We start from the raw sequence: 14,364 nt of genomic DNA, 5'->3' as shown, positions 1-14,364 counted from the left end.
ACTGACAGAAAAAGAAAAGTTGGAGTGAATTTGGGTTTTGTTCACTTTGGGGTGTGAAACAAGAGCTACCCCGAAAAACTTAGCATGCAGTGCCTCCCTGGCCAGGTACTGCTGCCCCTAGACCCTGTCTGAGGCTGGTCCTGTTGCCTGGGAGCTGGTCAGCTCGTTTGCTGGAGGTCTGGAGTAGGCGCCTCTCCAGAAGAGGCTTGATTGGAATATTCCGAATGCACATTCTAGCAGCAGCGGTGGCTATGCTTTTCTAGGGATTAGCTCTATTCTCCAAGACCGCTGTGAATGCACACTGGGACATCATCCCTGTGTGACACACATAAAGAGTGAGGCTGAGAGGGGCTCAGTTAACTCGGACACCGGCTGCAGAACGCTCCCGCTGGGGGTGCAGGCCGCCAGCTCTTCTCCGAAGCCTGACGTGTTGCTAGTACAGCCAGCTCTCAAAGACTTGCTCACCTCCAGGGATGGGTGGTTCCCGCTTGACAGTCAACTTCATTAGGGATGCAGACGCTAATGCCACCCCTGGCTGGCTGCCTGTCCCTCCCACTGGCTGCGGGCCACAGTCACATCAGGTAGAGCAGCCTTTGGAGAGCCGGTGAAGAAGGATGGGGAAGGTGCTCTGGGCCGGGGCAGGGAGGGCGAGGTCAGGGGCTCCACAGAGACCCAGAGGGAAGCTGGGCCAATGTCCTACCTGCTGTTTGGGTGGCTCCTGGGGGTTTGGTCAGGGACCTCTGAGCTGCACCCAAGAGCCATCTGTTATTTCCCCTAGACTTGTAGTCCCCGTGGTAACTCTTCCCAGCCAGCAATCCCCATCCACCCTTCTCTTGTCCACAGCCAGATATAGCTGAGAAGTACCTGTCAGCCTCAGAGTACGGGAGCTCCACGGACGGCCACCCGGAGGTCCCAGAAACCAAAGATGGTAACCGCACTATGGCTCTCCCTGTCACAGTCGGGAGGGAGGTGGCATTCCCGGGTGAGAGACTTGGCTGTCTGGCTCAACCCTGATGGGTTTGAGCAGCTGATTCTGACTTAGCCTCCAATGAATAAACTGCTTGGAAATATGACAGCTGATAGATCCAGGGAAAAGGGAGAGACGGCCAAATCAAAGTGAAGTTTCATGAAATTCTGGGGATCGAATATTCTCCCATCTCTCTCTTCTTTGCTAATCCTATTTCAAATCCCTTTGAGCCAGTACAGTTGGTAAAGAGTCTCCGTGGTTACATATTCTGTAAGAAGTCTATGTATCCCTCTTGAGTGTGTGGCTTTAGAGACACCTGACTCTGGCCCGAGGACCCTGGTTTGGGGAGCAGACTGTGTGTGCACACGTGTGTGTGTGTGTGTGTGTGTGTGTGGTGGCACAGGAATGGGCGGATGTCATGGTGGAGGGGTTTGCTATTTTTTCCATCTCTCATGGGCACGTGGGTGGACAGTGTGCAATGCCAACTCTTTCTCTCTCATCTTGACAGTCAAGAAGAAATGTTCCGCTGGGCTCAAACTGAGCAACCTAATGAACCTGGGGAGGAAGAAGTCCACCTCGCTGGAGCCTCCAGAGAGGTCCCTCGAGACGTCCAGTAAGAATCTCAGCCACCCCTGGGGCCAGAGGGCTCGTGCACTGGGCCGGAGCCTGTCTCCAGGGAGGCGAGCTCGGACGGCACGGGCAGAGCATTTCGGGTCTTGCTTTAAACACCTCTAGGACAGACAGCGCGGAGCCCTCAGGTCCTGTTTGATTTCACCGCGGGGAGTTCTTTACGCCTAACCAGACTCTGTCTCGCTGCAATGCTGGGTCCTTTGTGGAAGTGGAGGGTAACTCCTTGGTGTCCTCCTAGTGTTCTTTTAAAAATGACCTTCACTTGATCTGTATTTATGGAGTACGGCGGGCAGAGTGTTAGGAAAAGGGGACAGAACCGAGGGCAGGCACAGCACTGAGATCGCACAGCCCAAGGGAGACGATGGCTCTATACCATGAGTGCTCACTGCGCCATCTTTGTAGCTTTAAGACTCAGGGACAGAAAGAAACTTTGCTGCTCTGTGGTCAGAGGTGGCTTCCTGGACCTGAGTCTTGAAGGGTAGGTGGGAGTTGAACGGGCAGGATGGTGCCTGAGGGCCGGAGCATGACCTATAGAGGGGACAAGAAGAACCCCACGTTGAGGCACGGGGCTGTGTGGGTGCTAGTGGGCTCTTAGAGGTCATCTCTATGCCCTCGCTCATACTCGGGGAAACAGGCCAGGAGAGGAGATAGGCCTTCCCTGGGGTGACGGGCTCATTGCTGTCACCCCCACCCCCTGGAGCCTAAAGGCCATTACTGTCCACCTTCAGGCATTTTCTTCTTCCTCATGGAGCCTATGTCTCATCCTTGGGCTCTTTTCCTGAGTCCCAGCTAAGGTCTCTTGTTCTCTGAGGCTGCCAGGGCGGCCGGGGTGGGATGGGCAGGCAGCAGAAAAGGCCTGACCTTTGGAGCCTCCTGCTTCTCTGGCCAGGGTGCTGGGTGGTGGCTGGCTCCGCTGGTCCCTGCAGCCTCGGAGGACAGGACATCTGGCACAGAAGCCTGGTCCCAGCAAGTCGCTGTCATGGAGACGTGGCTGGGCTCTGGGTGGAAGTCTGCTGGGCAGCTCAGAATGCTCCTGTCCCCTGGGCTGGGGGAAGGGCGAGAGAACAGTGGCTGTCCTTCCCAGGACTTTGGGGTGCTCACGATCTGAGCTCCTACCTCTCTGGACCCAAAGCTTTCTTTGCTCCTGAGGATTGTGATGGGCGTGTGTGACTTCTGCCCAGATGGGCCAGAGTTCCTATGTCCTGGTCTCTAATTCTTTCACTTTGCACTTGTGATGTATGTGATGCTACTGTGGCTGGGAGATATTCCTGATCCCCACTGTGTGTCCAGCTGGGCTGGGCAGGAAGGTGGCAGTGCACTTTACCCTGTGGCCTGGTTCAGGGCAGCTTCCAATCCCCTAGGGTGGAGAGGGTACCCACGTTGTAAGCCAGTCCTCTGGGAAGGCAAGCAGCGCAGAGAGCGGGCAGCACACCAGGGTGTGCAGAGGGGACCAAAGCCTGGATTTTACTCATCTTGGTAGCCCAGGGATAATGCTGTGCTTGGTGTGAGGTGTCAGCTCAGTAAGTGTTCCTCCAACGGGGCAGGGAGGCTTGTCTTGTCCTTAGGAAGCTGAACTGCACACATGCAACCATTTGAGAATAACAGAGGATAGCATGGTGTGTGCACCCCGATGCTGGCAGCCTTTGCAGGCCACAGAGAAACAGGGAGACCACCGGGGAGAGGCCGGAGGGCCGTAGACCCTGGGCCCTGGAGAGGAACGTGGCACTGTTCCTGCCTTTGAGGAGAGCACTGTGTCCGGCTGGGGAGGCCAACCTGGAAGCAGAGTTCCACTGCATCGGGCTCCCAGTGTTATCACAGGAGGCAGAGCCAGGAGTCGGGACCCAGCCAGGGCAGGTCCTTGAGTGGCGGCATGTGGGAGGGTGAGAAGGAGTTGGGCACGTCAGGCTGAGTCCAGAGGGCCCAGCGGTGGGAAAGCTACAGAGGTGACAGGATTGAACCTGCAGCAAGGAGAGACTCGGGCTGGGCGCGCTTCCTGCCACAGTGGCCTGGGCAAGCGGAGGCAGGAGAGGCGGCCTCTGTCCTGTGCACGAGCCAGGCTTGGTCTAATCAAGGACACAGCTCACTTCCCTCTGGACGTACCTGCCCAAAACCAGACAGCTGTGCTGCCCACCTTCGAAGGGTCTGGCTACTGACACCATGGGGAAAAAAGGTACTACAAGATTGAATCTCTGAGAGACATGAAAGGCATGCCCGGTTCTGAAGCTGAGATTCCAGGGCAGACTCTCAGGAGGCCCAGAGGCGATGGCAGCCTTGGACGACACCCTTGGGCACCCATGGTCTCCTGCCACCATATCCCCTCCCGCGTCTGCATCCCCTCCCGCAGGTTACCTGAACGTGCTGGTGAACAGCCAGTGGAAGTCTCGCTGGTGCTCCGTCAGGGACAATCACCTGCACTTCTACCAGGACCGGAACCGGAGCAAGGTGGCCCAGCAGCCCCTCAGCCTGGTGGGCTGTGAGGTGGTCCCGGACCCGAGCCCGGACCACCTCTACTCCTTCCGCATCCTCCACAAGGGCGAGGAGCTGGCCAAGCTGGAGGTACCGTGGCCCGAGGGGCGGCAGCAGGGCAGCCAGGGTGGGGCGGTCACGGCTATTTTGCTGCCGGTCTCGAGGAGGACTGTAATCCTACCAAGGCAGAATCAATGTCACTCCATGTTATTTTTACTTCCTTTGCCTGAGATTGTTTGCATTTTTTTTAAAAATTTCCATTCCTTTTCTGACCTCAGGGTGGTTGTGTTATAGGAGTGGGACAATGAGCTACTTCCTGCACTTAGGGCAGAAAGAGTATTTATAACTCCCTGAGCTGCTGGAAAAGCTACTAAGGATTCAAAGTGGTGCCATTTCGTGTGTGTATCACCAGCTGGGAGAGCCTCTAGGCCCAGTGCACAAAAATGACAACTGTTAGGGCTTATCTGGGGAAGAATGAGTTTTGTGATACAATTACATTCCTCCCAGTCCCCACCCTCTGTGTGATGTGATGTTACATTTACAAAAATAAGAGGTGACATAATGCCTTGCAGTCTGGGGCAGGCGGAGTCCAGATCCTTTCTATGCACAAAAGCACACACTTGCCTGTTAACTCCTGGTCACTTCATCTTTATCCAGGGTCGTCATCCAAAGTTTGCTCCAATACTGCCCTCTGGTGGCTACAGACCCACATCGCAGTTGCTTCCCAGGGACCAGCTTGTGCTCACTCATCCACTCACTGTCTTCAGTAGACAGGTGTCTCCTCAGTACAATGACACGGTGGACGAGAGAGAGATAGTCCCCCTGTCCTCATGGAACTTACATCCTAGTTTGACAATGCGATGTCATTCAGCTAACTGCCCAACTAAGGGAGAGTGACGTGCTAAGATTTGGGTTTTGAGACATTTCCTTCTGCTACTGGGTGGGGGACGGATGGAAGAAGTGACAAAATGAGACCTGTCTGGAAGCTGTCACCGCTGCCCAGGGCAGAGGTGTGGCAACCTGAACTAGAGGATGCCCTTGAACAGCTGCATTGAGAAATCAAGTTGAAACCAAGCGGGAAAAGGAAACTAATTCTGCTTAATCGTTGCCTCTCTGATTAAGAGAATGTAGCCACAGAGTGGTAGCGCTACGGGCTGTAATACCAAAGGGGTAGCCGTTTTCCTCATGAAAACAAACCTGTAGCTTTTATAGAATTCTCAGTTTTGTCTCAACAAAAAGGCAAGAAAAAATGTTGACATTATAATAGAAGTACCCAGTGTATATATTTGATGAGAATGCATTGTGGGCCAGGCGCAGCGGCTCATGCCTGTAATCCTAGCACTTTGGGAGGCCAGGAGTTCAAGACCAGCCTGAGCAACACAGGGAGACACCATCTCTATAAAAAATAGAAAGATTAGCCAATTATTATTATTATTTTTTTTTTTTTGGAGACAGGGTCTTGCTCTGTCACCATGGCTAGAGTGCAGTGGTGTCGTCATAGCTCATTGCAACCTCAAACTCCTCGGCTCAAGCCATCCTTCTGCCTCAGCCTCCCAAGTAGCTGGGACTACAGGCACAAGCCACAATGCCTGGCTAATTTTTCTTTCTTTTTTTTTTTTTGAGACGGGGTCTCACTATGTTGCTCAGGCTGCTCTCAAACTCCTGGCCTCAAACAATCCCAAAGTGCTAGGATTACAGGCATGAGCCACTGAGCCTGGCCTCCACTGTAATTTTTAATAGAGATCACCTGGTGATAACTAATAATCATTATGGCCTTCTAGAGACACATGTATGTAAATCACAGGTGACACTTGTGGACAAATGTCCACAGCATCATTGAGGCAGCATCAAGATGTCAATGGCAGGAAATGTTATTTGGGGTCACTGAGGGACGGAATATGCTGGTAAACAGGAGGGAGCATGGCCCCAGGCTGTCACAGAGGCCTGTCCAGGTGGGGACTGGGGCGGGGTGTTGTCATGGCCTGGCGGGGAAGGGCGGCATACCTGGGTCTGCTCACGTCTCTCTCGGCCTCCTTGCAGGCCAAGTCTTCCGAGGAAATGGGCCACTGGCTGGGCCTCCTGCTCTCTGAGTCGGGCTCCAAGACAGACCCAGAAGAGTTCACTTACGACTATGTGGACGCCAACAGGGTTTCCTGTATCGTGACTGCGGCCAAAAACTCCCTCTTGTGAGTGTCAGGGGGCCTCTATTCCCAGCCATGCTGCCCCTGGTGGTCAGCCGGAGCAGGGAGGCAGCCGAGCACACAGGGTTCGGCCCTGCTCTGCCCAGCAGCAGGAAGAGGCAGAGTCCAAGGCCAAGGAGCAGCCCTCGGGAGGGCCCAGCTAAGACCCAAGAGCTGGGCCGGGCCCCGGGCCCGAGGGGTGGCTGCAGCGTCCTGGGCTCTCCAGCTCCTTTAGGGCAGAGTTGCCACTTTCCTGACCTTCTACTTATTCTTCTGTCAATTGGGCACTTCCCATGACCCCTCACCAGGTCCCCAGCGCACCCTGGAAGAAGCAGGGCAGGGTGGGACGTCTGCTTTCCAGATGAGCAAACCGGGGCTCTGGGAGTCGTGTTCCCAGGCTGGGGGGTACAGCCAGTACCGGAGGGAGCTGGTCAAGCCACCGAAATGGAATCTGCCACCTTATGCACAAAACGGGCCACCTCTGGTCTATGCAGCCCCCAGCGTATCGCAAAGATGGAACGAGAAGGGATTTTCCTTGTGGGTGTTGGAAGGAGATCCTAGAGGGGAGGAGTCGGGGGAGAAGAGGGCGAGGGAGCCTAAGCGGAGGGCTGTGGGGCAGGGCAGTTTGTTTTTCTGAGAGAAAATTCTGAAACCAAGAGTTCCAAGAAGGCGGCACTGGGAGATGAGGGAGGAGATGCCCCGAAATGCGCGGTGGGTGGTGTCAGTCCCCAGATGTCTCATGCAGCCGAGGCCTCCGTGGCACCACTAGTCGTCATGACTCCCTCGAGGCCGGTGCTTCGGCCACGCTGTCCCGCGTGCCTCACGCGTGCTGTGACTCGCCGTGTCTTCCAGACTCATGCAGAGGAAGTTCTCAGAGCCCAACACTTACATCGACGGCCTGCCCAGCCGGGACCGCCAGGAGGAGCTGTACGACGACGTGGAGCTGTCGGAGCTGACGGCCGCGGTAAGGACACAGCCAGGCGGTGGCCTGCGGCCGCCCTGTCTCCCCCGACCCCCGCCAAACCTCACTGCCTGGACCCCAGAGGTCGTTAGATGGTTCCTAAGGAGAGTGGGTTCTGAGTCACCTACCGGGCCATCAGCGCAGACGCCTAGGCGCAATAGTGTCATCTTACATGTGACGCTGCGCAGCTTGCCTGGCTCGGGGACTTGTCTAGACAGAACAGCTGGTTAACCGCCCTGCTCAGTGCTAGGTGTGGGAGGTGTGGTGTTGGGATTGGGAACAGCGACACCGTTAGCCTTTGGGGGGTCCAAAGTGATAGCTGAGGTGGAATGATCATACTGATGGCAGGTTCCACGTGCCGGACAGTGAGCTCTGCTGAGCTAAGGGCTTTGTGTAGATTAGCTCCTTCAGTGCCACCCACCACCTGGGAAGTACTGCTGTTTTCCTCTTTACAGATGCAGAAACGAGGTTCAGGGAAGTTAGGTATTATGTCCTGGGTCTCCCACCTCTTGAGTGGCATATCCAGGACCCAACAGGTGGCTTCCCCAGGAGGGAGGTCGGTCTCTGGGGACTGCAACATGGAGCTCTGTGGCAGGGCTGGGGCCCCTCTGCAGCCAAAGGACCGGAGGTGCAGTGGTGCATGTCCCGACTCTCTCCTGCAGGTGGAACCCGCCGAGGAAGCCACCCCTGCTGCAGATGCCCCGAGTGAGAGTGAGCCCGACCGAGTGTACCTGGACCTCACGCCTGTCAAGTCCTTTCTGCACGGCCCCAGTGGTGCTCAGGCCCAGACCTCCTCCCCGCCGGCGCCCCACCTGGACAATCTGGCCGAGGCCCTCCCTGCAGACCCAGGCCCAGGCCCAGGCCCAGGCCCCATCCCAGATGAGCCCTCCTTAAAGTCTCCAGAGACCCCAGAGGCACAGGTACAGGCCGTCCCCCAGCAGATGAGCTGGACCACCTTCCCGTGCCCCTCTGGCTGGCTGAGTCACGTGTGCTTTCTCCCAAAACAGAGGCAGCTGGACAGCCCGGAGCCTGAGGAGGCTTCCCCGAGAAACACCACCATAAAAATCCAGACTGAGCAGCAGAAAATCTCCTTCCCATCGAGCTGCCCTGACACCGTGGTGGCCACCCCTGCTGGCGCCAGCCCGCCTGTGAAGGACAGGTTGAGGGTGCCCGCTGCAGGTGCTCATGCTAGAGAAGAACTGGCCGTTTGGGACATGGTTTGGAGAAGTTAGCCTGATTCCTTTCTTTTCAGATGAGGACACAGAGGTTCAGAGAGGTGGAGGGACTTGCCCAGGGTCACACAGCAAGGACAGTGTAGGCCCAATTTCCTTTCCTGTCCCTGCTAGGCTGACCTGGTATCCAGCTTTGATTTGGTGCCAAAGCCCCAGGTTCCGAGCCTGGGGAGAGGGTTGGGGACAGCCCCTGGCTGACCTGGGCTTCCCCTCTCTGGGTCTGTAGAGATCAAACTCGGCAAGAATCGGACAGAAGCCGAGGTGAAGCGGTACACAGAGGAGAAGGAGAGGCTCGAGAAGAAGAAGGAAGAAATCCGGGGGCACCTGGCTCAGCTCCGGAAAGAGAAACGGGAACTCAAGGAGACCCTGTTAAAATGTACAGGTAAGGGGCTGCCCGCTGGCCTTTTGGGTCAGGGGCACACGTGGGCATGGGCTGAGGAAGACTCTGGATCCGTCGCCTGCCTTCCTGACCTGAGAGCCGTCGCCTCGCAACCTCTGGCCTAGGCGGGTGCTCCCTGTGGTCCTCCCTCCCCCACTCCTGTCTGAAGGTTGCTGTCCTGTACAGAGACCCTCTGACGGGATGGCAACAGGCCCGGCGGGTCACTGAGAAAGCTAGGTAAAGGAGGAAGTCTTTAAAAATTATGCTTAGGCTTTAAATGTTTTATTTTCACTTAAATGCATATTCCTTGGCCCGTCTTTTGATGTCACGTCGCAGCCTGGCACTGCAGGTGTTCTGAGCTCTGGGTCAGCTGCCGGGAGTCCTAGGCCATCCTTCCTGCATTAACTCCACCTGTTACCATCCTTCATTTCCAGGCTTGCTTTAAAGTGAACAAAAACTTAAGACACTTGCCAAGAAATCCGAGTCCTTCTGGATTATTGTCCAAATCATCTTCACAGCAACTGGCCTTTTACAGAGCCTTTCTGAAGCATTTGGCTTAGTTTCCGTGGAGTAACTTTGGGGTCATTTAATATTTAAACTGCAGAGTTGCATGAACAAGTGAAATTGGTGGAACAGGTTTGGGGACAAAGTCAGCTGTTTGGTGAAGGAAGGTGTTGAGGGTACAGAGTTACCCACTGGTTTTTTAAATAACAGCTTTACTGAGACATAAAGTGTGCAAATTGTTTTTAGTATATTCACCGTTATGCAACTATCAATTTTAGAACCCCAAAGAGACCTCGTCACCTGTTAGCAGTCACTCCTCATTGCCCCCAGCCTGCCTTCTGTCTCCACACGTGAGCACCCTCTGGTCCGGAGGGTTTGGTGGCCTAGGACATTGCCAGTCTCAGAGGTAGGGGGACAGGAGCTGGGCTTCCTTCCATCCAGCAAGACTGGAGGGTGGGACATGAGCCAACAGATGTGACCAGAGACTCCTCTACGATAGTTCTGGAAACCCCTGAGAAAGTGTGGCGCTGGGGCTTTGAGGAAGGAAGGGGAGATTCCCAGCCCTTTCTCTCCTATGTGGATACTCCACGTGGGAGAAGACAAAGGATTTTCACTACAGTTTATTCTCCTGGCAAATAAGCCCTGTGGATCCTGGGTTAGTAAGTCACAGATAAGAAAGTGATCCTCAAAGTATTGATACCGACCACTGCATAGGAACTGTATTTTTCTTTTTAACTTCAAAGCCCAAAACACCCACACATTTTCTCAACTTTCTTTTTCTGCATGGTCTTTAAAAGACCATCTTCAGGAGCATCTGTGAATTCCTGCACAGTGACTCCTGTTACTGCTTGTCCCCTGACAGAGGATTATTTACCATACAGCTGGGAAGAATGTACTTAAGTTTTTTGGGTGGTTGTTGACCTGTGCTAGGGACTCTGTATGGGACACTTTTCCTCTAGCAGGAGGCCATCGTTCTTGGTGTGCAGTGTCAACCCGAGAGCCCCAGGGTTAAGAGGAGAAACATGAAGCAGGGCAGAGAAGGGTGGGAGCTGAGGTCCCTGCTCTGTGGGGCCTTGGGGAGCACCAAGTGTTGGAGGACTGTGGGGGCCGTGTGGGGCAGACAGCCCAAGCCTCCTTCCTGGCTCGTTAATAAAGCCTCCCTCATCCTTATAGGTCACTGTCAAAATAGCAGATAGCAAAACAATTGAGAGCCTCTGAGAACCTACCAGAAGGTTCTCTGTGAAGGCAGAGCCCTCCCAATCCTTGCAGAATGCTGACACGGGTCTTGGGCTTCAAGGCTGCCTGCTGCACACAGAGCGGCCCATCCTGGCTCTGGGTGCTGGGGTCACACTTGGGGTCCACAGCTCCCTGGCGTCCTTCTCTGGTGGGGTGTATGTGTGTAAACCCTGCCTCCACCCAGCAGGGCTCCCTGGCCTTGGCTGAAATGCTGTTCTCCACGGTTGGCTTAATCTTCTCTCCAGACAAGGGGGTCCTGGCCAGCCTGGAGCAGAAGCTGCGGGAGATAGACGAGGAGTGCCGGGTCGAGGAGAGCAGGCGTGTGGACCTGGAGCTCAACATCATGGAGGTGAAGGACAACCTGAAGAAGGCTGAGGCAGGGCCTGTGACGCTGGGCACCACCGTGGATACCACCCACCTGGAGAACGTGAGCCCCCGTGTGAGTGCTGGGCGCCTCGGCCTCTCAGCTGCTTGCAGGGTCTCCTGGCCGCCGCCTGGGGAGGTGGGTCAGGTCTCCGGCCCCTTGACTCAGCCCGTGCTCTTCTCCTGTGACCACAGCCTAAAGCTGCCACCCCCACGCCTGCCCCGGACTGCACCCCAGTCAACTCTGCAACCACGCTCAAGAACAGGCCTCTCTCGGTCATGGTCACAGGCAAAGGCACCGTCCTCCAGAAGGCCAAGGTAAGCGGTCACGCCCAGCCTCCCGCAGGGCCTGCATAAGTGTCACCAAAGTGGAGGCTCCTCTTCCAACCTAGGCGGTGCTTTACAGCTTTTGGTGCCAGCTCCGAGTGAGGGCTCAGCTCTCAGCAGGAAGTGGCCGGCTTCACCCTGCCTTTGGCTCCGTCCTGGACACTGACCAAGGCCCTTGTACTTTCTGGTTGGTCAGTCCCTAAACACTTTCGGGTTCAAGTGTTCTCACCAGGAAGCCTGAGGACGCTGGGGTCCTTGACCTGCCTACCATGCAGTTATCGGTAGATTCTGGGGGACAGCTGCAGCTTGGGGACAGACTGTGACTGAGCAGTTTTCAAATCAAAAAGTCAGTGACCTCAAAGGGCTTCTACCATTAAAACTAAAGAAACAGATTGAGACAGGTGACATGGTTTGCCTAAAGTCACCCACCTGGTTAGTGTGAACAAGGAATGCATGCTATGACTGGGTCCCCGCCCCCAGGGCTAGACAAAAAGGGTTATTAATCCTTTACTCATTTGTATGCTAAAGAATATGCCTAGGGCTGCCTTTGTTTCTGGCAAACTCTGCTCTTCATTCCTATCCTGCTTACCTGCGGGAGACATAGCCATTGGTGTGGGCACCTGCCAAAGTATTGAGTCTGTGCAAGCCCCAGAGCTACTGCTCCCGTGCAGCCATGGCAGACATCACCAATCACTTGGAGCGCTCTCAGCTATGCCACAGCCTCAAAAATCTCTGAATAGGTACTCCAAGCAGCAGTGAACACACAGGGTTTGAAATATATGCCACCTCTATTCCTAACTGCTTTCCTGTGCTTAAAATATTTTTTATGAACATAAAGATTGCTACAGAGGATAACTAACTTCCCTTTTTTATGGGGGGGGGGTGGGTGTTGGTATTTGAATGGTACCCTAGGAATGGGAGAAGAAAGGAGCGAGTTAGGAAACCACCTTCAGCGAAAGACTCTCGTGTCAATATGGACCTTGGTGACAATCCTGTTTCGTTAAAGCAGCAAGTCTGTGAAAGGGTGAGTCTGTTGAGAAGAAAAAGGACTGAGGTACTGTGAATGGAAAGCTTCGGCTAAGAGGAGGCTGTGTCTCTTTTCAGAGCTAAAGGACACAATACAACAAAAGGTGGCTTCTTTGGAGACCTAAGTCTATTGGGTATAAACAAGACATTGTTGTATTTAGGGATATTCTGTGTTTCTTTTTGGAAGTTTTCATCAGTTGCTTCATCAAGATTTTTAAGTAATGGAAACCTTGTGATGTTTAGACATTGGTGGAAGAGAAATCAAAGGGACAGGGCCCTGTCCTGTGGGTCACGTGGCCTTGGTGAGTGAGAAGACCTAAACTCCCGAACGTCATCTCTTAGCAGTGCTGAGGGTTGAACTGCCCTTGCCTTCCAATTTGTTCTCTCCAATATTGGTAGGTCTGACTCAGTCTTTGGTGATTTTTAAACAGCATTGACACCACCTGTGTAAAACCATCGATGACATGAGTTTCAAGAAACAGTGGGGTCAGTGCCTTAGCTTGGTCCCAAATATTTCCCCCATACTAAGTTAAGGACTTTTTTCCCCCTGGTCCAAGGCAGGGCTGAATCAACTGCCTTTAAGTTTTAAGTGATACTGTATTATGTAGGAAAAAAAGTTTAAAAATCCTATTTAGAACAGTGAAAAGTGTCTTTTGAGATTTAATTGAGTTTTTATGTTACCATAGGGGGGAAAAATTACTCTGTGTTTACAGATTCAGTCCTGTGGCCAGGCCATTTTTAAGGGAAGAGTTATTTAATAGAATGCTTTTTAGTCTCTGATTAATGTCCAGTCCCCTTCCAAGAAAAGAGTTGGTTAGGGTGGTCTCCCTCTTCTCTTAAAATTGGCAGTGCTGTTCCTTGTGCTGCCCTGTCTTTTTTTAACACAGGTTGAAACATTTCATCTGTCATCTCTGCCTCATTTTGGGGGGGTTCTGAATCAGAGTTCTCTAACACTGGTTCCTGAGAACTAAAGGTCTTTTTTATTCTTATCATCTTTCTAATCCCAGGGCATTTATTTCCTTTGTCATAAACACTTGGTGACCTTTTACCAAGTGGTGAGTTAGATTTTTTTTTTTTTTTAATAAAATGTTCATTGTATTTTGGATTTTCCTTGTATTTCATGGAATGACTTGGGGCAGGGCCTGGGTCATCTTTTACCCCAAGGAGAGGAGATGTCTTGGTTATTTACACACTGAACTTCAAAATATGTGCAGTAAAGACTGGTGACCTACAAGGCAGTATCCTAACCAGGAGACTTTAAGCCTCCTTACATCAAGTAACAAAGATAAAGCTGAAAGAAGACGTTAATAGTATAGTTGGCCCTTGAACAACAGCAGTTTGAACTGTGCAGGTGGGTCAGTTACATGCAGATTTTCTGCCACCTCTGCCCCCGCTTAAGACAGCAAGACCAGCCCCTGCTCTTCCTTCTGCTCCTCAGCCTGCTCAACACAAGGATGACGGCCTGTATGGTGATCCACTTAATCAATAGTAAATATTATGTTTTTCTTAACATTTTTTCTTTAGCTGACTTTATTGTAAGAATATAATACATAGAACATACAAAATATGTGTTAATTAACTGTTTCTGTTTTCAGGAGGGCTTCCAGTCAACAGGAGGCTATTAATATTAGTAGTTACGTTTTGTCAAAAGTTATCCATGGATTTTTGACTGCACCGGGGGTCAGTGCCCCAACCTTTGTGTTGGTCAAGGGTCAACTGTATAATTAACAGCGTACCAAATACACAGGAAACATCTGCAGAAACTGATCACATATAGGTGATTGAGTATCAATACCTGTAGATGTTAAACACACTCCTAAATAATTCTTGGGGGAAAAAAGAAACATACCAATACTTGGAGGGCCACCTAGTAGTAAATAAGGCATAAACATATTTATTAAAAAAAATGACAAAACCAAAATCTGGTTCATTGAATAGACTAATACAATAAACAAAAGCAAGCCAAGGAAATATAAAATAGCAGAACTGAAAAGAAGGCCTTAAATACAGATACTGACAAAATTTAAATTACAAGAAAATACTATGAATATAGATAGCATAGTGAAAGTTTGAGAAATATGTGTTCTCCGTTA

The 14,364-nt window shown here is 52.6% G+C and overlaps 1 protein-coding gene across 8 annotated transcripts in view; it reads left to right on the top strand.

The window, feature by feature from the left end:
• AFAP1L2 (actin filament associated protein 1 like 2) overlaps positions 1-12,252 on the top strand; it is a 29,737-nt gene extending 17,485 nt beyond the window's left edge. For 2 of the 8 annotated variants that reach the window (XM_069459834.1, XM_069459832.1), the window contains 11 exons: positions 844-928; positions 1,476-1,580; positions 3,942-4,153; positions 6,104-6,249; positions 7,096-7,207; positions 7,867-8,124; positions 8,218-8,383; positions 8,663-8,818; positions 10,801-10,982; positions 11,114-11,236; positions 12,158-12,252. In XM_069459834.1, coding sequence (XP_069315935.1) covers positions 844-928; positions 1,476-1,580; positions 3,942-4,153; positions 6,104-6,249; positions 7,096-7,207; positions 7,867-8,124; positions 8,218-8,383; positions 8,663-8,818; positions 10,801-10,982; positions 11,114-11,236; positions 12,158-12,184 — 1,572 coding nt within the window. In that variant the 3' untranslated portion in view covers positions 12,185-12,252. Of the gene's footprint in view, positions 1-843; positions 929-1,475; positions 1,581-3,941; positions 4,154-6,103; positions 6,250-7,095; positions 7,208-7,866; positions 8,125-8,217; positions 8,384-8,662; positions 8,819-10,800; positions 10,995-11,113; positions 11,237-12,157 lie in introns of all 8 variants that reach the window. The other 6 variants (XM_069459833.1, XM_069459831.1, XM_069459838.1 and 3 more) reach the window with 3 other exon arrangements.
• The last annotated feature ends 2,112 nt before the right edge of the window (positions 12,253-14,364 follow it).

The sequence above is a fragment of the Eulemur rufifrons genome, chromosome 28, assembly GCF_041146395.1.
Source record: "Eulemur rufifrons isolate Redbay chromosome 28, OSU_ERuf_1, whole genome shotgun sequence".
Lineage (NCBI taxonomy): Eukaryota > Metazoa > Chordata > Mammalia > Primates > Lemuridae > Eulemur > Eulemur rufifrons.
The sequence above is the reverse complement of the archived record's forward strand: the minus strand, read 5'-3'. Positions and strand labels throughout refer to the sequence as shown.